Source organism: Ovis aries, chromosome 1 (assembly GCF_016772045.2).
Source record: "Ovis aries strain OAR_USU_Benz2616 breed Rambouillet chromosome 1, ARS-UI_Ramb_v3.0, whole genome shotgun sequence".
NCBI lineage: Eukaryota > Metazoa > Chordata > Mammalia > Artiodactyla > Bovidae > Ovis > Ovis aries.
Window position 1 is genome coordinate 272,942,331 of NC_056054.1, and position 26,249 is coordinate 272,968,579.

General features: G+C 45.0%; 1 protein-coding gene across 2 annotated transcripts in view; it reads right to left on the bottom strand.

Annotated features, from left to right (window-relative positions):
* COL6A5 (collagen type VI alpha 5 chain) overlaps positions 1 to 26,249 on the bottom strand; it is a 166,537-nt gene that overhangs the window by 87,542 nt on the left and 52,746 nt on the right. For both annotated transcript variants that reach the window (XM_060406600.1, XM_060406598.1), the window contains exons 9-27: positions 25,558 to 25,898; positions 25,364 to 25,445; positions 23,493 to 23,635; positions 22,553 to 22,645; positions 19,782 to 19,835; positions 17,590 to 17,661; positions 17,245 to 17,271; positions 17,109 to 17,153; positions 16,966 to 17,019; positions 14,201 to 14,263; positions 13,500 to 13,565; positions 13,020 to 13,073; positions 9,203 to 9,238; positions 8,678 to 8,740; positions 4,886 to 4,948; positions 3,832 to 3,894; positions 2,009 to 2,071; positions 519 to 569; positions 181 to 216 (exon numbers count right to left, since the gene is read on the bottom strand). In XM_060406600.1, the coding sequence (XP_060262583.1) occupies positions 181 to 216; positions 519 to 569; positions 2,009 to 2,071; positions 3,832 to 3,894; positions 4,886 to 4,948; positions 8,678 to 8,740; positions 9,203 to 9,238; positions 13,020 to 13,073; positions 13,500 to 13,565; positions 14,201 to 14,263; positions 16,966 to 17,019; positions 17,109 to 17,153; positions 17,245 to 17,271; positions 17,590 to 17,661; positions 19,782 to 19,835; positions 22,553 to 22,645; positions 23,493 to 23,635; positions 25,364 to 25,445; positions 25,558 to 25,898 (1,469 nt within the window). The remainder of the gene's footprint in view (positions 1 to 180; positions 217 to 518; positions 570 to 2,008; positions 2,072 to 3,831; positions 3,895 to 4,885; positions 4,949 to 8,677; positions 8,741 to 9,202; positions 9,239 to 13,019; positions 13,074 to 13,499; positions 13,566 to 14,200; positions 14,264 to 16,965; positions 17,020 to 17,108; positions 17,154 to 17,244; positions 17,272 to 17,589; positions 17,662 to 19,781; positions 19,836 to 22,552; positions 22,646 to 23,492; positions 23,636 to 25,363; positions 25,446 to 25,557; positions 25,899 to 26,249) is intronic.

Sequence of the window (26,249 nt, forward strand, 5' to 3'; positions counted from 1 at the left end):
TTTTCCAACTTAAGGATTCATAAGAGTTAAGTATGGTCCTTTTTTTCATTAAGCTCAGGCAACCAATTATCCTGCCTTTTTTTTTTTTTTTTCTGTTTCGTTTAGATCCACTGACTTATCTTCCTTCTCATGGAGAAGGTCAAGATCACGGCAAGTTTGACAAGTTCATGTGCACCATACCTTTTGGCCCATATCTCCAGGGAATCCTCGTGGACCCTGCAATTTTCAGCAGAGAACATAAATAAATCATTTCTGCAGTATAACCATTTCTTCTATTACTAAGTTTAATGGTTAAGAATATGCCTGCAGTGCAGGAGACCTGGATTTGATTCCTGGATCGGGAAGATCCCCTGGAGAAACGAATGGCAACCCACTCCAATACTGTGGAGTAACTCCAGTAATCCTGGAGGATTCCATGGACAGAGGAGCTGGTGGGCTACAGTCCACGGGGTCACAAAGAGTTGGACACAAGCGACAGACTTTCACCAATTACAGAAATAATTGTTTTCCATATTTACCTTGACTCCTTTTCGTCCCACAGGACCATAGCCTGGGATGCCATAGTCACCCTGTGAACATATCAGTTCATTTCAGTTTCTTAAGAGTGAAAATTAATTGTAACTTATACTGGGGAGATATGGTGTCAGGAGCAGAGCCCTGGGGACTCCCACATGGACGGGGCCTGATGACGACCTTGAACTCTTAAAATATGCACATTGCTCAGTTTTCTGCACTTCCTGGTATGGCCTTGGTACTTCACCGGCCAGCTCTGCTTTTCAGACATTGCAGGAGGCAGAGGGATGGCCATTTAGATACAGATCAACAGTGGTTACTTTCCTGTAAAATTAAGAGCTAGTCCAAAGAACACTGGGTGAAGAACTCCTTAGAGAATTATAAATGGCCAATAAACTAAGGAAAATTGTTATCCTCACTAGTAACCAAAGAAATGCAATTTGAAACAGTAATGAGATAAAATTGGTAAAGAAGGAAAAAAAGGACAATGACTATTGTTGGTATGTATGCCCTGAAGCGAATACTTTTCCTGAATAACAACAATTCATACCGTGTTTAAATTTTCCTAAGGGCATCTTGCAATAAGCTTTAAAGCCTTAATTAAATATGTACATATTCCTTGACCTAGCTATGCTACTTCTAGAAATTCCTATGTAGAAATTAATTATGGCTTCATCTAATACTTAGTTACATGCAAGAATGCTCATTGCTGTGCTATTCAAAACAGTGAAAAACTGAAAGTAAACTGAACATCCAGTAATAAGAAATCGGTCAAATGAGCTAAGGTACATATACATTCAGTAGAATATTTTGAAGCTATTAAAAGCAACACTGAGGGAAAATGTAATGACTTGGAAATATGCTCATGATACAATGTTAGTAGGGAAAAATAGAAGTTTTTTGGTATCCCAGGATATCAATATTATGTATTTCAAAATGGTGGGCTTATGGGTAATTTTTCTTCCCCGTTTCCCATGTTTTACACTTACCCAACTTTCTACAATACCTATGTGCAACATTTTAATAAACATTATTTTTGAGAATAAAATAAAATTTTTCCTAATTTTTCCTATATTGGTGGCTCAGTGGACTACTGAGATCCTGGCACAGCTGGAGACACTAAAACAGGTACCCTATTTCTTGATCTTTCTTGACCCTCCCCTCTTCTCATCACTCTGGAGTTTTGCAGGAACTCAAGGGAAATTGGCAGTCCTGACTTGCAACTGACAAGGCCATGTATGTTGTTAACATACTGAACTCATCCATTATTCTCTCTGCATTCCGCTTTCCTTGTTAACAGCTGTTCTGCCCTTGTTTCAGCAGACAGACCAGCTGCAGAATGAAAGCTGCAGGGAGCCAGAGGAATGTCCTCACATCTTCCTCGGAGGTCCCAAAACATCTTCAGGACCCAGCTGCTTGAACGGATCGTATCAGCCCTCTTCCCTTCACTGAGCCCTCGGAACTGAGAAAGGGTGGGGGTCCTTAAACCTCGTACCTGCTTTCCTCGCCGTCCCACTTGCCCTGCTGGCCCTGGATCTCCAGGAATCCCAGGTTCTCCCTAGTGAGTGAGGCAAGAAGAGCTTCAGATCAGTAAAAATCAAGCCTGGCTTCCACCATAGGACATTCTGTCTGTTCGCTGGGGACACTCTGTGTTCTCCGTGAGGGTCCTGAGTGCTCCGTAAGGAAAGGGAGTGTAGGAAACAACGGATGATCTTCCTGAAGGCAAGCAGGACACACTAGCACAAAGCAGGACTCAGCACTGCTTTCCCAGTGCCCTAGACGGACCAATGGAGATGGGAACGAGTGGAAAATTTACTCCAGGGAGTAAATTCATTTGCTGATTTATTCACGCATCCAACAATTATTTATTGTCCTGGAAAAGGAACTGTTGAACACAGCTGACATGGTTCTCCCTCATCAAGAATACTCTGGTTAGAAAGAGAGACAATTACGCAATTTGACACCACATGGTGAAGTGCAGGGTGCCGTGGCCGCAGAGAGAAGGGAACTCTAAGTCAGATTTGGTGGGGCTGGCAGGCTGGCTGCCTAAAGGAGGGAAACAGGGATGCTGAGGCTTAAAGTATGAGTTGTGCGAGCTGGAAGGACCAAGGGAGGAATGAGTATGGAGAAGGGAAGGTAAACTGAAAAGCCAGGGCAACTACACAGGAACAAGATGAGGGAGGAAGCTTTAGAATTAAATAGAGTCAAAGAGTCTTCTAAGCTATTGGACCAAGCTAGACAGCATATTAAAAAGCAGAGACATTACTTTGCCAACAAAGGTCCATCTAGTCAAAGCTATGGTCTTTCCAACAGTCATGTATGGATGTGAGAGTTGGACTATAAAGAAAGCTGAGCACTGAAGAATTGATGCTTTTGATCTGTGGTGTTGGAGAAGACTCTTGAGAGTTCCTTGGACCCCAAGGAGATCCAACCAGTCCATCCTAAAGATCAGTCCTGGGCGTTCATTGGAAGGACTGATGCTGAAGCTGAAAGTCCAATACCTTGGCCACCTGATGCAAAAGAACTGACTCATTGGAAAAGACCCTGATGCTGGGAAAGATTGAAGGTGGGAGGAGAAGGGGACGACAGAGGATGAGATGGTTGGATGGCATCACCGACTCAATGGACATGAGTTTGACTAAACTCTGGGAGTTGGTGACGGACACGACTAAGCAACTAAACTGAAGCTACTGGAAAGTTTGGAGATTTTCCTAAGGGCCACTGGGAAGTTAGGACAAGTGACGTAATTTCTGGGACCCAAATGGAAGCATGGACCCTTAACCCAAATGCAAAGACCTTCCAGACAGTGAAAGCAGAGCATGAAGCCAAGCACAGGTGCCTTCTAAGTGAGGCCCCCTGTATGACTGAATGGCTCTCAGGCCCATGAAGCTGCCCTGGAGGAGGGAGCCTCTGAAAGGTTCTGAGCAGGGGCGTGAGATACTGAACAGGCCAGTGGTCTGTTCTCTAGGGATCTCCAGTAAGGACACTTCCAGGAAGGCAGGCTGAGTTAAACAGAGGACTGTATGCATGAACGGATTTGAGTTCTGACATCCCCCATGTCCCTGGCCGACTCTGCCACATTGAGTGCCTTGATGCATTCAGAAAACCAGGGAGTTGAGTTTATGAGAGTTGCTTTAGGACAGGTGAATAAACCGTGTCTCTCCTAGTGAAATGAGGCAATTTCGCAGGGAAGGAAAAGAATCTATTGCAGAAAATGGGTGAGTGGTTGATGGTGCCTGGATCATGTGACGAATTAAACATGAAAATCAAAAAAATGGAGCTCCTCTTTTCTCTGCATTTGAAATCTGTAGAATTTACCTTTTTCCCCAAAAGACCAGGCCTTCCAACACTCCCTTTATCTCCTGCTGGTCCAGGAGCACCCTGAAAGAAAACAGGAAACACAGATGTTGGCACTGCAGCAATTCATACAAAATCCATCAGAATAGACTGGCTTTTGAGTCATTTCTGCCGACTTCTTGATACTTGCTTAAGAAGAGACCCAACCTGAAACCAGATGCCTTGGGCTTCAGTCCCGGTTAAAGGAGCCCAAGTCCTCATTTACAGGGATGTGACTAGTCCAAAAGGGGCCTTAGCGAGAACTTAAAATGGCACCCTAGACACAACACACATCATTTCTGAGTGTGGCACCGTGTAACGAGCTGATCTTGCTAGAACACGACACTGGGCTGTCCTTGTTGCTTCTGTGCTCTGCACCACCCACGTGTGTGAAAAGGATGCTGAATGTGTCCCGAACCTGCAAAGGGGGCCAAAGGCTCTCTCACAAACATGCTGGGAAGATCACTAAGCAAACACAGGTATCCCTTGCCTTCTAGCCTCTCGCCATCTGCACTGAAAAAGTGAACAGATTCAGAACGATTTTCATATGAATCTCTTCCCATCCACACTCTCATTATTCACCGTCAGAAACTCAGGAACCAAGTAGCTTCAGAGGGTGAATTCAAAGCTGAACTAATTTGGGTAGCAAGCGATCTTGGTAGAGTCAGTTTCAAATATCTCTCGTCAATGGAGACAGGCATGGCACAGATAATTTTCAAAAATTAGAAAAGCCTGAATAATGTATCAGGTTTTTAAATGTTCCTGAATCAGCATGCTGTGCATTCTCCTAAAGGCTTTCTTCAGGCAGATGGAGTAGGTCTGTGCTTTCCAAATCAAACCCCAGGAAAGGGGAAGGGGGAATGAACAAGGAATCTGAGCTGTGCTGAGTACTTTTTCCCCAGTTTTTCCCAAGTGAATCCTCAAATGAAAGACTCCACATCTAGATAATATAAAACAATCTCTAGGCGAAGATGTTTTCGAAGCAAGAGGAGAAGGAAGGCTGGAGGCCACTGACAAGACCACCTTAGTCACGCACCTGAGGTCCTTTGTGTCCCTCGTTCCCCTTCTCTCCTTTCCTGCCTGGAGGTCCGCTTGCTCCCTTTGGTGGCAACGAAAGAAACACAATGCAATGAAGTCAATGAAAAGTGACTTTCTTCGCTGCTGCTCTTGAAAGGCACGCATGGAAACAGTCCAGCCCTTCAGCACCGTGATTAAGCTTGTCTCAGAAAAGAAGATGCTGGGAGATCCAGACTCAGTGGAGCAGCTTTTATGATGAAATTCCCTGCCTGGGTATAAGACCTTATCCCTCTGTAATGGGTAGAAATGGAAAAGAGACTTAAAGAAGAAATAAAACCTACAGAAGAAGGAAGCGAGGCACAAACAATAGGCAGATGGACTCCGTTGATGTGGCAAGTTATCGGGCCAAAGAACTTCAGTGTGTGAAAGAGAAAGCAAGTTGTTCTCAGTTCAGTTGAGTTTAGTTCAGTCGCTCAGTCATGTCTGACTTTTTGCGACCCCATGAATCGCAGCACGCCAGGCCTCCCTGTCCATCACCATCTCCCCGAGTTCACTCAGACTCACGTCCATCGAGTCCGTGATGCCATCCAGCCATCTCATCCTCGGTCGTCCCCTTCTCCTCCTGCCCCCAATCCCTCCCAGCATCAGAGTCTTTTCCAATGAGTTAACTCTTTGCATGAGGTGGCCAAAGTACTGGAGTTTCAGCTTTAGCATCATTCCCTCCAAAGAAATCCCAGGGTTGATCTCCTTCAGAATGGACTGGTTGGATATCCTTGCAATCCAAGGGACTCTCAAGAGTCTTCTCCAACACCACAGTTCAAAAGCATCAATTCTTCAGCGCTCAGCCTTCTTCACAGTCCAACTCTCACATCCATACATGACCACAGGAAAAACCATAGCCTTGACTAGATGGACCTTAGTCGGCAAAGTAATGTCTCTGCTTTTGAATATACTATCTAGGTTGGTCATAACTTTTCTTCCAAGGAGTAAGCGTCTTTTAATTTCATGGCTGCAGTTACCATCTGCAGTGATTTTGGAGCCCCAAAAACATAAAGTCTGACACTGTCTCCACTGTTTCCCCACCTATTTCCCATGAAGTGATGGGACCGGATGCCATGATCTTCATTTTCTGAATATTGAGCTTTAGGCCAACTTTTTCAGTCTCCTCTTTCACTTTCATCAAGAGGCTTTTTAGCTCCTCTTCACTTTCTGCCATAAGGGTGGTGTCATCTGCATATCTGAGGTTATTGATATTTCTCCCGGCAATCTAAGTTAGCACAAAAGGACATTTTCACGGCAGATCTCTATCTGAGGAATTAAAGCATATTTTCTGCCCTGCCTCCCATCAGCTGTTTGGTTCTCATATGGTTCTCTCACATGGAAGGGAAAACTAGCGGTGCTAGTGTAGCTTCTCATCACCAAAACAGCAGCTGTAAGATGTTTTGGCTGCTCAGGGCAAATGGTGGTCAGAGCCCCTGACCCACCTTGGTTCATAACCTGAGCATCATGGGAACCCTGGAGGATTGAGGCAACATCACTTCTCTCCCAACAAAGGCTGGGGAGGGACTTAGGCTGGCTGTCATGTCCCGTTCTTTGTGAGCCCATGGACTGCAGCACGCCAGGCCTCCCTGGCTATCGCCAACTCCCGGAGCTTGCTCAAATACGTCCATTGAGTCGATGATGCCACCCAACCATCTCATCCTCTGTCATCCCCTTCTCCTCCTGCCTTCAATTTTTCCCAGCATCAGGGTCTTTTCCAGTGAGTCAGTTCTTCTCATCAGGTGGCCAAAGTATTGGAGCTTCAGCTTCAGCACCAGTCCTTCCAATGAATATTCAGGACTGATTTCCTTTAGGATGGACTGGTTGGATCTCCTTGCAGTCCAAGGGACTCTCAAGAGTCTTTTCCAACAGCACAGTTCAAAAGCATCAATTCTTCAGCACTCAGCTTTCTTTATAGTCCAACTCTCACATCCATACCTGACTACTGGAAAGACCATAGTTTTGACTAGACAGACCTTTGTCGGCAAAGTAATGTCTCTGCTTTTTAATATGCTTTCTAGGTTGGTCATAGCTTTTCCTTCAAGGAGCAGGTGTCTTTTAATTTCATGGCTGCGGTGATTTTGAAGCCCAGGAAAACAAAGTCAGCCACTGTTTCCATTGTTTCCCCATCTATTTGCCATGAAATGATGGGACCAGACGCCATGATCTTAGTTTTTTGAGTGTTGAGTTTTAAACCAGCTTTTTCACTCTCCTCTTTCATCAAGAGGTTCTTTAGTTCGATTTCACTTTCAGCCTTACGGGTGGTATCATCTGTGTATCTGAGGTTATTGATATTTCTCCCAGCAATCTTGATTCCAGCATGCACTTCATCCAGCCTGGCATTTCGCATGATGTATTCTGCATATAAGTTAAATAAGCAGGGTGACAATATACAGCCTTGACGTACTCCTTTCCTAGTCTGGAACCAGTCAGTTGTTCCATGTCCAGTTCTAACTATTGCTTCTTGACCTGCATACAGATTTCTCAGAAGACAGGTAAGGTGGTCTGATATTCCCATCTCCATCAGAATTTTCCATACTTTATTGTAATCTACATAATCAAAGGCTTTGGCATAATCAATAAAGCAGAAGTATACTTTTTTCTGGAAATCTCTTGCTTTTTCTATAATTCAACAGATGTTGGCAATTCGATCTCTGGTTCCTCTGCCTTTTCTAAAAACCAGCTTGAACATCTGGAAGTTCACGGTTCACATACTGTTGAAGTCTGGCTTGGAGAATTTTGAACATTACTTTGCTAGTGTGTGAAATGAGTGCAATTGTGCAGTAGTTTGAGCATTCTTTGGCATTGCTCTTCTTTGGGACTGGAATGAAAACTGACCTTTTCCAGTCCCGTGGCCACTGCTGAGTTTTCCAAATTTGCTGTCATATTGAGTGCAGCACTTTCACAGCATCATCTTTTAGGATTTGAAATAGCTCCACTGGAATTCCATCACCTCCACTTGCTTTGTTCGTAGTGATGCTTCCTAAGGCCCATTTGATTTTGCATTCCAGGATGTCTGGCTCTAGGTGAATGATCATCTAGGTTCGTGATACTGTAGAGGAGGCAGTGATCAAGAACATACCCAAGAAAAAGAAATGCAAAAAGGCAAAATTGTTGTCAGAGGAGGCCTTACAGATAGCTGAGAAAGAAGAGATGCAAAAGGCAAAGGAGAAAAGGAAAGATACACGCATTTGATTGCAGAGTTCCGAAGAATAGCAAGATGACCAACTCCCCTTGTGCTAAAGCCACTCTCTTGGGTGACCCTGGCATATGTTTGACATGGAAAAGAAAGAGATGTCGCAACTCCAATGCGTATCTCACTAATGATATGACCGAGAGAAAATGCAGATGCCTCAAATGGAGCACTATCAGTGATATTCTGGAAGCACTGTCACTCCCCATAGAGCTAGCTTCAGAAGAGGTGAGTAACAATTGCCAATTTCTAACTTTCCTTTATGGGAGTCTGTGTGCAGGACCTCACTTAAGTAAAACCAATTGGTTGATCCGGATACTTATTAGTGCCAAAGTATTAAGGTCTCAATAATTCATTAAGATTAGAATGTAGACACGATGACGGGTACACACAAGAGCAAGCTTTCCTCCTCAGTGAGCTGCAAAAATGGGGCAAAGTCATCTACCCGCAATGGGAAATGCAGAATCCCTGAGACATGTACCATGGAGAAGAGTAGGGGCAACTTCATTTTTATATAGAACTACATCTTCCCATCAGAATAACAGCATTATTATCAGCGTTATAAACATTCCAACACACCTGTGAGCCTTGCAGTCCTTCAGCTCCTGATGCGCCTTGAGGTCCAGGCGTGCCCGGTTCCCCCTGATGGATGAGTTTTCAGTGTTAAGATTCTCTTCACATGGTTCCCATACAGGTTTTCTCTTCATGGTACTAGTGCTCCATGGCATGGTACCTGGAACTGTCTTGTCTGACTTGGATCGTGCCCCTCTTGGCTTGGGATTGTACTTTTCCATGCTGTCTAATGACTGAACTCCAGGTCATCGCTTACTCTAAGACAGAATTTCACTGCCTTGCAGACGAAGCCCAGGGTGTGTGAGCAGCAGAGTCTGCAGAACTGCACAGGTCCCCTGTCTCTGAGGTGTTCATGAAGGAGGCTTGCCTTACTTTAGGTCTGTCCTATGTCTGGCAGCCTAACTGATGGACACTGGATCCACCAGTTGGGAGGGCTCATATCCAGGGCTCTGCACTTCCCGCAGCACCCTTATCAAATGCTAACTCATTGGCCCCACCTCCCATAGAGGACAGAAGGGAAAGGCTACTCACCAAGGCACCCTGGACTCCCCTCTGGCCTTCTCTCCCCTGGATCAGAAAAGACAGAGGGTTAGTGAGTGGGTGTCTAGATGGAGGCTCCTTAGAAGCAATCAGACCTCTCTTGCTCCTGACAGACAGAGTAACGGGCAGCTTGCAGAAACGACTTCCCCGAGCCACTCTCCAAAGACAAACTTACACACCAGGCACTTAATTACTAACTAACATTTGGGGGATTGATTGCAAACCAATCCAAAAGTCAGTCCAGACTCGGCTCTAGGCTGACAACTCTCTGGGAGAATCAGATCATCCCAGAGCACCTGTCCGATGCCCACCCACTCCGGCAAGTCCCACAAAGTACTGTCTGCTAGTCAGAGGTTTCCTGCCTGAGCACAAGCTGTGACATATCCTCTGCTCTCGGCCCCAGCCCCTGATCATATCTTAGGGGAGAGTGAAACATCATTACATGCAGTGCCCCTCATGGGCCCAAGGGGTTAGACTCCACGGAATCCTCCGAGGAGGACATGGCCGATGGGGTCCATGTGCTGGTACAATGCCACCATCAGGGTCGTCAGAGAAAAGCTGGTCTGAAGCCAAAATTCAGAAGCAGCCTCATGTTGCCAGGGCAGGCTCTCCACCTAGTGGCTATCTCTGCTTTCCGGAGCGTGGCTAAGCCAGAAGAAGATATCCAAGCCCCAGATCCTAATGTTTTTCCTGAAAAGCTATGATGAGGTCTGTCCTTACCCTCACCTCCCAGCTCTGCTGCACTGAAGTTGCCGGAAGGACATCGCACCCATCAATCTACTTTGTGTGGGGATACGCCAACGATGATTACTTCATGTACAAAACAAATACTTAAAAAAATTTTCCCCTACATTTGTTTGGAAAGGTAGCCGTGGAAATGGCTGTAGAACAGCTGTTTTCTTTCAACTGCCCAGCTCCTGAATCTTCTTAGAATAAACCAGCTGACCAAATATCACCGCCACCGGGTTGGCTAACGATTAGAATTCCTCCAGCGAGGTTCTGCCGCTTGATTCAGGTACTCTTTGCTCATAAAGTGCAAGTACCAGTTGAGAGAACCTGCCATTTGTAATGTGTCAGCTGTTTGTGCCTTGATGTGATTCACAGAATGCTTGACAGATGAACGTGCAGAAGAAACAGTGAAGTTTGAAGTTCCTGTTTCATGATGTCGTAATTCTCTCTCCATTAAAAAGCACGGATAAAACAACATTCATTCTGTATACAGACAGTGCAACGCAATGGTTAGGGACGTGTCCTCAGAAGTCGGATGGCTGTGAGCTCAGCCTTGCCCTTTGAAGCCTGGGTGGCACAGAGCAATTACACAGTAAACCTGAGCCTGGCTGGTTAAGAGTGAGACACCCTGGTTCAAATTCCAGCTCCAACATTCACTACCTATTCTAATCCTGGCCAGTTTGTCCAAGGTCCCTTGCTTTTTCTCATCTGCAAAATGGCTATAATCATAATTTCTACCTGATATATTTGTTATGAGGATTAAACAAATTAATATTTGAAAGTGATTTGAACTGGACCTGGCACAAATTAGGTGCTCTAGAAGTCTGAATACTAGTATCTATAAGCGTTCCTTGTGCCTGATGGGCCAAAGGCAATGGGCCTGGAAGAAAAACGTGTTAGTCACTCAGGCATGTCCAGCTCTTTGTAACCCCATGGACTGTAGCCCACCAGGCTCCTCTGTGCATGGAATTCTCCAGGCAAGAATACTGGAGCAGGTTGCCATTTCCCTCTCCAGGGGATCTTGCTGACCCAGGGATTGAACCCAGGCCTCCTGCATTGCAGGCAGACTCTTTACCATCTGAGCCAGGGAAGCCCCCAAATGGGCCTGGAACATGCTTTCAAATGGTCTGGTTCTTAGTACACAGATCCATTGCTTTCTCAAGAGCTGGGGCAACAATTTAATTTAAAAAGATTGAAATTGTGTCACCCAAGAGGAGATGTCTTAGGTTTGCTTATGGTTTTAGCATTTGTCATCCATTTAAGATCCTCTGACCATCAGAGAGAAGTCTAGCCTTCACTGGGAGGGTGGAAGAGAAGTAGAAAAGCCACTGCTTTATATCCATCCGTGTTGCCTTATTTAATTCAAGAGAAAAGAGGTTAGAGGAGGAGATGGTCAGGGAAGTGGGTGAGGATGGCAGAAACAAGCTGAGCCTCCTGTCCATGAAGCGACTTGAAGCCAATGCTTGGTTTGTCCAAGTAGTAATCCTTTAACCGGCCCCAGCACCTCTTTTTTTAAAAGGTGCTGATTGATGGTGACTGCTATAAAGCTGTTTTAAACCAACAAGACGACACGTTTATCTTTAAGATTTATAGCATTTAGTTCATCTTGCTGATCTCCTGCTTCCTCTGATTACTTTGAATTATCCTGTGTGGAGAGGAGGGCAACGTCCCAGAGAATTTCACTAGTAGCATTGGGAGGCCTAAGCCATCCAACTGGAGACCTTTTCCCTTAAGAACTGAGTCAAGATAAACAAAGGCAGGAGGAATTTGGACATTCACCCATTATCCCTCCCAGAGAGATAGGCAAAAGCCACGGCTTTCAAAGTGGCAGGACGATTCCAAATTTATAGCAGAAAAGGAAGCCAAGTGTTTCCAAGCGTTCTGTTGACCAAAACCCAGGGCCAAATCTAGGATGTTGCACATCATTTCTTTTTATGAGCTCCATCTGAATGCACGATGAGCGGGTTTCTAACACATTATAAACATGCTCTCTAATTTCAGTAGTCCACAAAGGGAAAGTGGTTTCTTGGTTGTTCTTTAAAAAGAAGGGGAAATCCAACATTTCTGTTTTAGGCTTGATATCACATGGGATGTTACAAAATTACCTGCAGCATTTCAAGATTGCCACTGGCTTAGCCCTAATCACCAATGTTTTGGTTTATTCAGGAAGAATTTATTAATATCTGTGATTTATCTTTCCCACTGGTGATATACAAAGAGGAAGAGAGTATATCTGAGTGTTAGTCACTCAGCCATGTCCGACTCTTTGAGACCCCATGGACTGTAGCCAGCCAGGCTCTTCTGTCCATGGGATTATTCCAGGCAAGAATATTGGAGTGGGTTGCCATTTCCTTCTCCAGGGGGTCTTTCTGACCTAGGGATTGGACCGGATCTCCTGCATTGCAGGTAGATTCCTTACCTTCTGAACTACCAGGGAAGATATATATTTCTTAATGCTCTTTAAAAAGCTCAAAGATGCTGAGCTACTGGAGGAGGATTTTTACGTGAAAATCATTGGCTGTCTCCGAAGACATTTAAAAGCTTCCAGAAGGTGGAAAGGGAAAAACACACCATCACAGTGTTTCTCAACCAGGAGCAATCTGCCCCCCATCACTATTCTCGACTGAAATTTGGCAAGATCTGCAGACATTTTTGGATGCCACAACTCAGGAAAGTGGGTGCTACTGACATCTAGTGTGTAGAGACCAGGATGCTGCAAAATATCATGTAACGCATAGAAAAGCCCCTCAAAACAAGGAACTGTGAAAGTGAAAGTTGCTCAGTCATGTCCAACTCTTTGTGACCCCAAGGACTATACAGACCACGGAATTCTCTAGGCCAGAATACTGGAGTGGGTAGCCTTTCCCTTCTCCAGGGGATCTTCCCAACCCAGGGAGAGAACGGGGGTCTCCTGCATTGCAGTTGGATTCTTTACCAACTGAGCTATCTTGACCCCAAATGACAACAGTGTCAAGATGGGACTGTGGGATCAGTTGACTGCAGGGGCACATACTCTGAATGGCTCTGTGGCATCTTCAGGTGATAAGGAGGGGTGATAAATGTCCACAGAAACACTTACCCTGCTCCCTCTGGAGCTAGGACTGCCTTGCGTCCCTTTCTGCCCGGTTCTACCCTGGAAAGAAAATCGTTCCCCCAAGATCATAAGGCAAAAGATTCGGAAGAAGTAACAGAGGCATCAGCATAACAACATCAAGAACCATCATACTGAACAGATGCGTCACGCCAGAACATTTCTGCACGTCAACCCTATGGGCATGCGTGTATTAAAGAGGAAAATGATATAGCGACATGCATGGCTATGACTGGTTTTCCCGTATAATAATGCCACCTGCCAGAAATGCGATGATTTTGCCCAAAGCAATATAAGCTACTACAGACATGCCTTATTTTAAGAAAATAAAGCTCTCTTAAACTTAGGAGTGATTGTTCAATTATAAAAAAAGTATGTATTTTACTAAATAATTAATTTAGACTTTAAGAAAGCCTCAGCTCCATAACAGAATTCCTCAACTCATATACATTAAATAGATCCAATTACTTGTCTTCCTTGCTCTCCTTTGGAGCCCTTTTGTCCTTTGATGTTGTTGCTTTGTCCTGGATTACCCTAGAGGAAGATTTAAAAAGCACGTTAGAATCAAGAAATATCAGCCTTTTCTTCTATTTCTCAAAATAGTACGATGTTCAAGAACTAAACTAATCTGGGCTAAATAATGAGAGGTGGGAGAAAAATTCTCCATATTTGAAACACAATTTTTTTTTTTAAAGATGAAAGTAAATCTGAAGGAGGCTTAGTGAAAAATGAAGAATTATGAGTGCTTGCTGAAGTTACAGTGATTTTCCCTTCCTGTACTGGTAGCTTCACTAATGCACCCATCCAAACAAGCTTATGCTACTCATTCAAAGATGGAGCAAGATTCCCCTGTCATCGAGTCTGCGTTAGGGAATCTACAGGACTGAAAACTCAGTAAGCAAAATTATGGAAATTTCGTTCCCAAAGGAACTTGAAAGTCTCAAAATGAATAAGATGGAAGTTTTGTTCCCATCTCTGAGTTTTTTATATATAATCAGCCCAGATCATATGCAGGCTTACCTCAAACAAATAAGCCCCAGTCAATATCTACTACACCCCTCCCAAGTCATGTGTTTGCCTACAGGTTAGTGGAAACACAAGAGAAAAAAAAAGACAGGAAATGAGGAGTAACTACACAATTCAGGACCATCTGGGCCCCAGAAACTTACAGGTTCCCCTGGGAAACCCTTCTCTCCATATCCCCCAGGAGGACCTCTGGAACCTGGGCTACCCTGAAAATAAAATAAAATAAAATGAGCTCCAAGTTAGCTTGCAGGAGGGTGTTAAAATATCAAGCATTGTGGCGTTTGGAGGGGAGAAAATCCATCAGACAAAATGATTCACATTCCTCTATCCCAGCTAGATTCCTTTCAGCCTCTCCGGCAGAACCAAGCCCAGTTTGAAACCTACGGTCAGGACTATTTACAATGAGGCCGAAAAAAGGTAAAAATTCTCAAAGTCTAGCACCACCCTCTAGAACCTTCTGCAGAGACGGAGAGGTTCTCCATCCACGCTGTCCAGTACACTAGCCCCTGGCCATAGATGGCCATCAAGCACACGACAGGAGAGCAGAATTTTTCATTTTAGTTAATTTGAATAAATCTGACATCCTGGAGCCAGAGCCAGGGTGAGACAAAACAAGAAACCAAGGGTACAACATTTGGGCAGGCATCCACTCTTATCACTCTGAGAATAAGTGCTTCCTTAAATTTCGCATGCCAGGGCCTCACTCCAGCCCGGACCCTATTACATCCTTAATGTGTCTTCTGTCTGTTGCTTCATTTGAAGGCTTCAGCACTTCTCACCCTGATTAATACAGATCCACCTCTCATCTTTGCCTTGCATCTATGTCATCCCCAACACATCCTCCATGCTACTGTCATGGAATAGCTCTAAAATGCAAATTGGATTGTGACCTCCTTGCTTAAAACCTTTTTAAGGCTCCACATTCCCTATGGCCGCGATCCATCCCAAGACTGCTTCTCCTTGGCTCACCAGTGCCTTTCCCAGCTCTTCCCAACTCCTTTTGAACCCCAACTCCCTCCACCTGAACCCTAACACTCATACCAGGCAGAACAACTTTCAGGGCCCCCCAAGCCTCGGTGTCTTTGCTTAAATGGATGGATAAGAAAGCTGTAGTACATATACACAATAGAATTTTACTCAGCCATTAAAAAGAACATATTTAAATCACTTCTAATGAGGTGGATGAAATTGGAGCCTACTATACAGAATGACTTTATTTTTTTAGGCTCCAAAATCACTGCAGATGGTGATTGCAGCCATGAAATTAAAAGACGCTTACTCCTTGGAAGGAAAGTTATGACCAAGCTAGATAGCATATTCAAAAGCAGAGACATTACTTTGCCAACAAAGGTCCGTCTAGTCAAGGCTTCCAGGGGTCGGGGGCAGGAGGAGAAGGGGACAACAGAGGGTGAGATGGCTGGATGGCATCACCAACTTGATGGACGTGAGTTTGAGTGATAAACAGGGAGGCCTGGTGTGCTGTGATTCATGGGGTCGCAAAGAGTCAGACACAACTGAGTGAACTGAACTGAATGCAGAGTGAAGTAAGTCAGAAAGAAAAGCACTAATATAGTAACAATGACCTTATATGCAAGACAGCAAAAGAGACACAGATATAAAGAACAGACTTTTGGACTGTGTGGGAAAAGGTGAGGGTGGAATGATTTGAGAGAATAGCACTGAAACATGCATATTACCACATGTGAAACAGATCACCAGTGCAAGCTCAACATGTGAAGCAGGGCCCTCGGAGCCAGTGCACTGGGACAATCCAGAGGGCTGGGATGGGGAGGGAGGGGGGTTCAGGATGGGGGATGCATGCACACCATGCACACCATGGCTGAGTCATGTCAATGTACAGCAAAAACCACCACAATATTGTAAGTAATTGAAGTAGAAGTGGGGTCGCTCAGTTGTGTCTGATTCTTTGCAACCCCGCGGACTGTAGCCTACCAGGCTCCTCCGTCCATGGGATTCTCCAGGCAAGAATACTGGAGTGGGTTGCCATTTTCTTCTCCAGGGGATCTTCCCGACCCAGGGATTGAACCAGGGTCTCCTGCATTCCAGGCAGACGCTTTAACCACTGAGCACCCAGGGAAGGCCTGGTAAAGTAATTAGCCTCCAATTGAAATTTTTAAAAAACCACTCCCTCTGTCTGGAATGCCCTCTTTCCATATCTTGCTAATTCCTATTCATCTTCAGTTCAGGGATCATTTCCTCCAGAAAGATTTCCTGCACTCCCTCCCCACTGTTCTCCGGGCCCACACAGCTGCCTATACCATGATCCCAACCACGTCCTGTGTTCCATTAGCTACTGATATCTCTGTCTTCCCAACCACACCAGAGGATCCCTGAGGCCAAGGACAGTCTGGTTCATCTGAGTCTTTTGTACATAACTCAGTGCCTGACACACGCCAGGTATTCAAAAGTATTTAATAAATAAGTGAATCAGAACATAAAAGGAGAGCTGCTTGGAACCAAGGAGACACACATTGAGTGTTGAAGTGAACTGAAAATAAATAAACATATATATATATATATATATAATTGTGATTTGCTATGTCAAGTCCACCAAAATAATTCTGTCCCTTTCTCTAGCCTTTTTTTTTTTTTTTTCGGATGCAATAAAGAAAACAAGTTGCTGATGGGCAAATGGATTCACTTGCAGACTTCCAAAAAGCATGCTCACAGATTCTTGCAAGCCTTGGATCTTTCTAGCTTGGAAATTCTTGAAAATTGCACAGTTACCCACTTGCCCCAAATGGGGATGCACCATCTATTCAGTGGTAATAGGCTCCACTGTATGTCAGTCAGCTGTCCACTTTCTTCCTCATAACCTCTGACACACTACAGTTAAGACTATCTCGAATGCCAAATTCTCCTTCTTTGGTGTACGAAAAAGTGTTACCTGGGAACCTGCATCACCTTTTTCTCCCTTTTTCCCGGGAAGTCCACGAAAGCCCTGAAAGAAGACAAAGCAAACGAAATTCCCATTAAAGAGACACCTCGCTCTCATGATGATTTTGTGGCACTTGAAGAAAAACGGCTTACCTCTTCCCCATCCAGTCCATCAACCCCATCCTCTCCGTGTTCTCCCTGAAAGACAGACAAGGCAGATCGTTGCCACCTAATGGGTAAACTAATCCCATTAGGAAGTCAAATTTGACTGAGAAGTAACCACACATACCTTATTTCCAGAAAATCCTCTGGCTCCCTGTAAAAGATTAAATATCTCTTATTGGCATGTCAAAGACCGAACATGGATTCACAGCCTGTTGGGGTGGGAAGCGGCTGCTTCCATTAAAAGTGACTGTGTATTCCTTTAGTTACTTTTGGCTATACAGCCACAAAGAGGTTATGGGTGGAATTTAATTAATGCTCATAATTTCTTGAAATGACTAAAGAGACTTAATCTGCAGAGGAAGAAACTAGCATATAATTAGAGACAGGGAAAGTGGGGGGAGGGATGGAAGAGGGAGGGAATGGAGGAGAGACAGAAGATGCCATAGGGAGTTTAAAATGAAACATTTACCTTCTGACCCTGCTGCCCTGGGCATCCTGCACCCCCTCTGCTTCCTTGAGGTCCAATTTCTCCTCGAGTTCCCTAGGGAAAGGTACCCAAACAAATATCCATAGTGATTATTTTGCCAGAAAGCTGCCAGCTGTTTACTTTTTCCAGAGTGAAGCCAGAATAGGGCACTCTGAGCTCCAGTTAAAGCAATCTCCTCTGCACACTTGTTCATTAGCTCTGTGTTTCCCCTGGATTCAAACATTTTCCCTTCAGTGCTCCTGTACAGATCCAAGATCACACTAATGTATGATGTGAGTTCAGTCGCTCCCCTCCCCTCAACAGAAAGCACAGCCAAAGGTCTGAAGTCACATTACTTTGCAGCCACATTTCAAATGCTCCCCTGACACATGTTGGCCCTGACATCTTGCCCAGGCCCTAACGAACCTGGAAAAATCACCATGACTCATGGCAGAGAAGCCATTGGTTCCAGGGGACAGGAGCTGAGCAGAAGCAGCCGATCAGAAGTGACACTGCCTCAAGCCAGTGCTCACAGGAAGGACTCCCCAGTTAAAGATCCCCCACATTAGAACATCCACACAGGGAAGAGCACCCAAGGTCAGTGGCCTGCGCATCTCTCATTAGTCCAGCTTCTCCCCGGAAATATTTAAAATACAGGTCAGGGCTGGAATGGGCTTCCCTGCTGGCTCAGATGGTAAAGAATCCGCCTGCAATGCAGGAGATCTGGGTTCGATCCCTGGATAGGGAGGATCCCCTGGAGGAGGGCATGGCCACCCACCCTAGTATCCTCGCCTGGAGAATCCCATGGACAGAGGAGCCTGGGGGGCTACAGTCCATGGGATTGCAAAGAGTCAGGCATGACTGAAGCAACTTAGCACGCATGCACACACAAGGGCTAGAATAAAAGGAGTCTCAAGAGAAGAGCAATACTGTGTTTCCTGAGAGCTGGAATCCCCAGCTGTCTCTTTCCGCATTGCGTCCTGGGGGCTTGGCTCAGACCTGGGTGCACAGAAGGTGCTCGTGGTTTGCTGTGTGGATAAATACTAGCAATGAACTTAGTTCTCTCCTTCCTGGTAGGTGACAGGAGAGGCAATTTTCCTTTCACTGCTTTGCTTTCTTTATTTTTACTGAGGATTGTTTGCAGGAAAAGCAGGAAACCTCACTCATGGCCGCAGATTGCTGAAAGTTAAAGCGAACGAAAGTGGCTCAGTTGTGTCCGAGTCTTTGCAACTCCATGGACTATGGCCTGCCAGGCTCCTCTGTCCACGGGATTCTCCAGGCCAGAACACTGGAGTGAGTAACCTTTCCCTTCTCCAGAGGATCTCCCCAACCCAGGGATAGAACACAGGTCTCCCACATTGCAGGTGTAAGAGGAACCAAAATGTCCCCGCTGTCTGGACTCAGCCAGCTGCAGGCTCACAGTCCGGCAGTGGGTGACACTCTTCCCCTCACTCAAATCCTGACTGGCTCAGTCCGCTCCATAACCACTCACAGGTACAGGGTGGGTAAACTATAGTCTTAGAGGAATTTATAAGTTGACAGACAAGGAAACCAAAGGTCAAGAACTTAACATATCCTATTAAGGTCTAGGTCAGCCTTGGGCCATCTGACGCTGGAGGCTATACTTTTAATCACAACTTGCTGTGCAGACAAGGGTTCTAAGCTGGTGGAGATGCAGGTTGGATACCTCCTGAACTTTCCCCATCCCAGTGGAGCCACCCAAGTGGTTTCCATTCCTCCAAATCCATTTTTATAATTTGATCGATGAACCAAGAGAGAGTTATGGTTTGGGAGTCAACAATTGAAGTTCAAAAGCCTTGTGCAGGACCATGACACCATATGGTGCTTTGCCCACTTCTCTTTCCACACTGGAGACACTGGGCTACCAGTCCAGAGAGATGTCCTCTCAGCCTTCACCATACGCAGGGGCAGAGGGAGGGTGCCCAATTCCTTGCCACCCCCCAAAAATGTGCCAGGCAAAACATGGGTGAGTCTGCTCCCTTCCTTCCCGCAAAAGTAGATTCAGCAAGTGGCTCGTGACGCAGACAAAGGGAAGGGGAAAAAAGGCAGCCCATCCCACCCCTCAACCTACAAAAAGCATATAAACAAAACCCCACTATTCCTTCTGGAAAATAAAGGTTTTTTTTTAATGGAAAAAGAAAGAGTGTGCTGGGCAGTGAATCAGAAAAACTTACAGGCTCTCCCTCCTCTCCCCTGTGTCCTCTGCTGCCTTTCATACCTGGAAAGCCCTGCGGGGAAAGAGAAAAACCCATCTTAGTCATCCTTCATCAACTCAGACCTGTTACATTAGGCATTTCAGGCAGGTCCCTCCCTCCAGCCTAGCTGTGGTTTTGCAAGCACGGCTGTGAGTTTGGAAGAGCTGGACAAACGCTGGGGCTGGCTTTGGTCCTGGCTCTTGGCTCTGAAGCTCCCTGCAGAGGCGGCCCTCCTGATTCCTCCAGAAGGCTGGATTTGGAGCCCCCACGTCCTTCAGGGCCAGGTCTGTGCCTGGGGGGTTGCATGGAGGTTAGCAGTGTCTAGCACGACCCCTTCAGCAGGCAAACTGAGAACATTTCCAAAGACATCACTTTACTTTCTTCCTCTGTTTTTTTTTTTTTTTTTTTTTTGAGGACAAGAAGGAGCCTTCTCCCTATCAGCTCCATCTGCTGTAATCTGCTGTCTTCTCTCCCTCTCTGTTTCATTGTCTCCTGGTTTATTTTTGGCAAGGATTTCCCTTGAGGTCTGCTTCCTCACCTGCTAACACAGATCCCCACTGTCTGCTCAGTACACTGGGAGGCTGCACTCTTGGAACAGAATTCTAGTCTCCAGCAACATAATAAGAGAGGAAACTGTGCTGAACATAACATTGCAACTCAGTCAAAAGTCCAGGGGAGGAATAAACCAGGAGTTTGGGATTAATGTATACACACTTCTATGAATAAAACAGGTAAACAATAAGGTCCTACTGGATAACACTGGGAACTCCACTCAATATTTTGTAACAACCTATAAGGGAAAAGAGTTTGAAAAAGAACACACACACACGTGTAAGAATCACCATACTGTATACCTGAAATGAACACAACATTGCAAATCAACCGTGTTTCCACAAAAAAATATTAATAAATTTATTAATTAAAAAATTTAAAAGAAGTCAGTAAAAAGGCTGAGATCAGTTATCCTTTCACAAGGATGAACAGTGTGACCCCTGAGCAAGAATCATTTTTAAGCCCTTCAAATAAACCAGACTCCTTTTCATTGTGAGATCTAAAATGCATTTGAAAAAGTGCATAAAAGTAAATAGACTATAAAGGTACGACTTAATTGTTATGAAGTGAATATCAGTGTAACCACTGCCCAGGCCAAGAAATAGGACATGGCTGATACCCACACTTAGCAGCTACCCCAATCACAAAGCAGTCCCCACCCCCTCCCTGGGAATAGACGCTTGCTTTTATGATGATATTTCCAAGTCTTTGAAAAATACTTCACTACTCAATTATTCATCCCTAGATAGAATACCTATAGGTTGGTTTTGCCTGTTTGCAAACTTTTTATAAATCCGTCATACCATATGCACTTTTCTGTGTTTTGCCTTTTTTGGGGCCATTATTGTGTTTATAAAATTTATACCTGTTGTCATGTGTAGTTATAGTTCATTCATTTTCATTCCCTTAGAGCATTTCACTGAATAAAAATACCATGATATATATATGATGTATTTCTATATCATATATTTATTTATGCTATTGCTGTGTGATTTGTTTTTTAAGGGCAAGGCTCTGCAAGGCTACACTCTTTTTGTAGTTCAATCATGACCCATTGTTGATGAAGCAAAACTTTCCCCACCATTTCTAACACCTCTTACCACCTTTCAAACTGTCTAAAGTCTAAATTGCAAAGCCAAGGAGCAATACCCCAAAGTCTACATAAGGAAAAAAAAAAAAAAAGTCATTCTTAATAGTAGAATCAAAAGCTAGTCTTCTGAACCCTCCCACACTGTTGGTAGGAATGAAAATTGGTACACCCACTATAGAAAACAAAACAGCATGGAGGTTCCTCAAAGAACTAAAAATAGAGTCTTTATACAATTCTGTGACCCCACTCTTGGGCAAATATCTGAAAAAATAAATAAATAAAAACCATTCTAATTGGAAAAGGCACACACTCCAATGTTAATAGCAGCACTGTTTACAATAGCCAAGATATGGAAGCAACCCAAATGTCCATCGACAGAGGAGTGGGTAAAGAAGATGCGGTATATTTATGCAGTGGAATATCACTCAACCGTAAAAAGAATGAAATAATGCCAACTGCACCAACGTGGGCAGACCTAGAGATCATCATAGGAAGTGAAGTAAGCCAGAAGGAGAAAGACAAGTGTCTTATGATATCATGTACACGTGCAATTTAAGAAATTATACAAATGAATGCATTTACAGAACAGAAATAGACTCGCAGACATAGGAAACAAACCTATGGCTACCAAAGGGGATGGAGGGGAGGAATCAGCTAGGAGTTTGGATTAGCAGATACACTCTGCTATATATAAAACAGATAAACAAGTTCCTACTGTAGAGCACAGGGAGCTATATTGAATATCCTATAATAAATGGTTTATTACAGGCTTATGGAAAAAGAATGTGTGTATATATATATATATATATATGTATAACTGAATGTATATCTATCTATCTATCTCTCTATATATGTGTGTATAATTGAATCACTTAGCTATATAGTAGAAATTAACACAACATTACAAATCAACTATACTTCAATAAAATAATTTTCTTTCAAATGCGAGCCTTTCTGATCTGGCTCCTACCCCAGAGAAGTCACACGAATGGCCCAGAGTAATTGCCTCAGCATCTAGTGGAGGCTACAAACCCAGCTACTCAGTCTCAGTTCCATCTATACCAAATCAAAGCCCACTAGGCACAACAGTGTCACAGCTGAATGGTACCTGGGAGGCTTGGGGCCCTCGGATCCCCTGAGGTCCTGGAATCCCTGCGCATTTGCAAAACTTGCAGCAACAGGTCCTCTCTGCAATGTTCCCCTGAGAAAAAGAAACACTGAGTGAGAAGCTGCAGTGTGGAAATGCATCGCATGAGAACTGAACTGACGTAAATCATAATTCACCACCTACAGCCTGTCCTCTCTCGTTGGGTGAGGGACTGAAGAGAGTAAGAAGGTTTTGGGGTTTTTTTTAACCTTGAAGAGAAAGCATCAGGTTAGCAATTGTACTGGCAACATACCTTCTCCAAGGAAATGGCCTCTATTTATAGAAGGGGCACTCACCACACAGATGACCACTGGTTGGTTCCTAGTTGACAGGCTCTTGTTTCTTGGGATTTCTGCAGCAGAAACTGCTGGGGTTTTTTTTATTTGATTAGGGATTGGTTGGGTTTTTAGTTCCCCCAGCTTTCATTTGGTGAGATGACAAAGGATGAAAGGTCACGGGGAAACAAAGACCAATGCTCTGGGCTGTCACACTTTTTCATATGCTAAAGACCATGTAAGGAATTTAGGGCAAACAAGAGAATCTTTGAGAATACTCATCAAGATTCCAGTCTTGTTCCCAGGGCATTTTTAAAAAAAGATTTATCGATTTATTTTTGGCTGCGCTAGGTCTTCACTGTCGCGGGCGTTCCTAGCTGTAGCAAGCAGGGACTACGCTGCAGTGTATGGCTTCTCATCGTGGCGGCTTGTCTTGTTGTGGAGCACCGGCTCTGGGCACTCAGGCTTCAGCAGTTGGGGCGCATGGGCTTAGTTGCCCTGAGGCATGTGGAATATTCCTGGAACCCATGTCTCCTGCACTGGCAGGCAGATTCTTAACCACTGGACCACAGGGAAGACCTCCCAGGGCATTTTGAATAACGTGGGGTTTTCGTTCAGCAACTCACCAGATACTGTGATAGCATACTGCCCAGTTCCTTCATTCCAATGGTCAGGTGAGTCCTGTAGTCAAATCCTTTTCCAAATTCAAAGCTGGAAAACTCGTCATGAGCGGTTGCATTTAAGGACACTACCAGCAAAGCATCAAGTCCTAGGCAGCAAAAACAGTGGTGATAAAACCCAAGGAATCACACCCCCCAAAGAAGGAAAGCCCATCTTCTTTCCTTTTTCAGTGAACATGATTCAAAGAATCAGAAAGAGGGGGGAAATAAGAGAAAGAAGTGCTCTTGACCTTGAAGAACCCAACAGTGGCATTGCCTGCGTCTTTTGTACACACGTGAGGCACTGGCTCCTGACTTCAGCATGACATCTGAGAAATCTTACACAAAAACACTAGCAGAAAGCTGTGTTTAATACCTCACCACCAGTCCTAACAGAGTTCTTGGGCATTTGAAAGCAGTTTTTAAGAAAGGGTATTACTTATCTTTAGAATTCTTCTGAATGTTTTTTAAGATGGTAGTTAGTAACCTACTTTTTTTCACCACTTTAAAATTGAAGTATTGTGTAAAAAATGTACCATGTTGTGTTAGTTTGAGGGGCACAGCCAAGTTATTCAGTTTGATATACATGTACACATAGGTTGTTCTAAGATGCCGAATATATTTCAGTATCTGTGCTCCACAGTCGGTCCCTGCTGTTCATCTGTCTTATACATAGTTGCGCACATGTTAATCTCAAACTCCTGATTTCTCTCCCCGACCACTATCCCCTTTGATAACCATACGTTTGTCTTCTATGTCTGTGAGTCTGTATCTGTTTCATAAATATCTGTCTTTCTCTCTCTGACCTACTGCACTTGAGCTTTCCGCATGGCTCAGCTGGGAAAGAATCTGCCTGCAACATGGGAGACATGGGTGTGATCCCTGGGTTGGGAAGATCCCCTGGGGAAGGGAAAGGCTACCCCCTCCAGTACTGTGGCCTGGAGAATTCCATGGATGGAGGCAAGGGTAATTAATGCAAGAGGATACAGAAGCCCAGCACCCTTGCCTGAAGGGTACAGCCTGCGCTCCAGAGCCCCTCGGGAGTCAGACCAAGGCGAGGACTTCATGGAGACACATCCTCATCCATAACCTCCACTTCTCTTCGCTGCTTCTCTCTCTACCTCTGCAAGCCACGCACACACAGGTTCCTCTCCCAGATGAAGCTTCTAGGGAGCCTAAGACACTTCCTGTTGTGTCTGATTTTCCATGGGAAAGACTGCATCACAGATTTTGAAAAGCACTCCTCGCTGCTCCTCCCCTGCCCATGTCATAGTTTCAGATAAGCTGGGAGCAGAAATGGAGCATCACAGGCAGAGACAGCAAGTGTCTTAGGCTCCCTAGAAGCTGCATCTGGGAGAGGAACCTGTGTGTGCCTGGCTTACTGAGGTAGAGAGAGAAGCAGCGAAGAGAAGTGGAGCTTGTGGACGAGGATGTGTCTCCATGAAGTCCTCGCCTTGGCCTGATTCCCGAGGGGCTCTGGAGCGCAGGCTGTACACTTCAGGCAAGGGTGCTGGGCTTCTATAGCCCTCTGTATTAATGACCCTTGCCTCCATCCATCAGGTGGAATATGTTATAACCCCAACCTCCCCTCCAAGAATCAGGTCACTGGTCGGGTCAGTCATAGGCACCGGGCTATAGAAGGTCACAGGAATAAGCACTTGACTGTGGCATTTGCAGTATCTGGGGGATGCGTGTGTGGTCAAGAGGGATTGGGCAGGGCACCAGTGGGCTTTGCTTCAAGGGGCCGGGCAAACCCCAAGTTCCAGAGCACCCGCGTAGGTAGAGACTTGTTCAGCACATCCCTGCTTCCTCATTTGCATTTTCAATTTCAAGTTTACCTGCTTCCCTGAGCCTGTCCGATTGATCTTCAAGCATCATTTTGCTTTCACCCCCAAGACCATCTGAAAAGATGAGCAACACCTGGAGAAAGAGGAAAGCGTAGAATGGGATGACTTGAGAACAAAGCGTATAACTGGGAGGGAGAAACTAGTGAAAGGACATGGAAATGGGAGCTAGAAAGGGACTCGGTTACCTGTCCTTGGGATGTGGACACATTCTCAAACGTGTCCCACATGGACTGCAGGAACTGCGCATTCAAGTGAGTCGGCCCGTTGACGGTGACTTGCAGGAGGCTGTCAAATATTGTTTGCTGGTAGATTTGGAACTTGGCAGGGGCATTCTGGCCACTGTTCACCTTAAAGGCCACGCTCACCTGCACCTCTGCACCTGCCCCGCAGCTGACACCCCTGATGGAGGTGATGTCCTCTAAGATACCCGGGAGGTATGATTCCAGCCGGGGGTGGCCGTGGAACAGTGGCTGGCCCGGCAGGTGAGTGGAAATGTCGAAGCCAACCACAATGTCCAGAAAGCAGTCTGGAGACCAAGGAAAACAATGCCACATTAATGACCAGCCAGGAGTAAGGAAGGGTAGAGGGTTCTGAAAAGGTGGAGCATCGCAGTCTAGGGCTGGAGGGTCTCTAGGAGCCAAAACTGTCTCAAAAGGAGAATACTAGCTGCTGGGTCAGCATGCAATGCAGGTGTTTCTTCTGTCCCCTTTCAAATGTTACACATTTCAGTGGCTATTTGAAGTCTAATCCTGGTTTATTCTCAGGCTGGCCTCGTGTGTGTGTGTGTGTGTGTGTGTGTGTGTGTGTGCATGCCTGCTTGCATGTTTTCATTTAATGAGGACATATTATGATGAATATAATTATAAAATAGAAAATA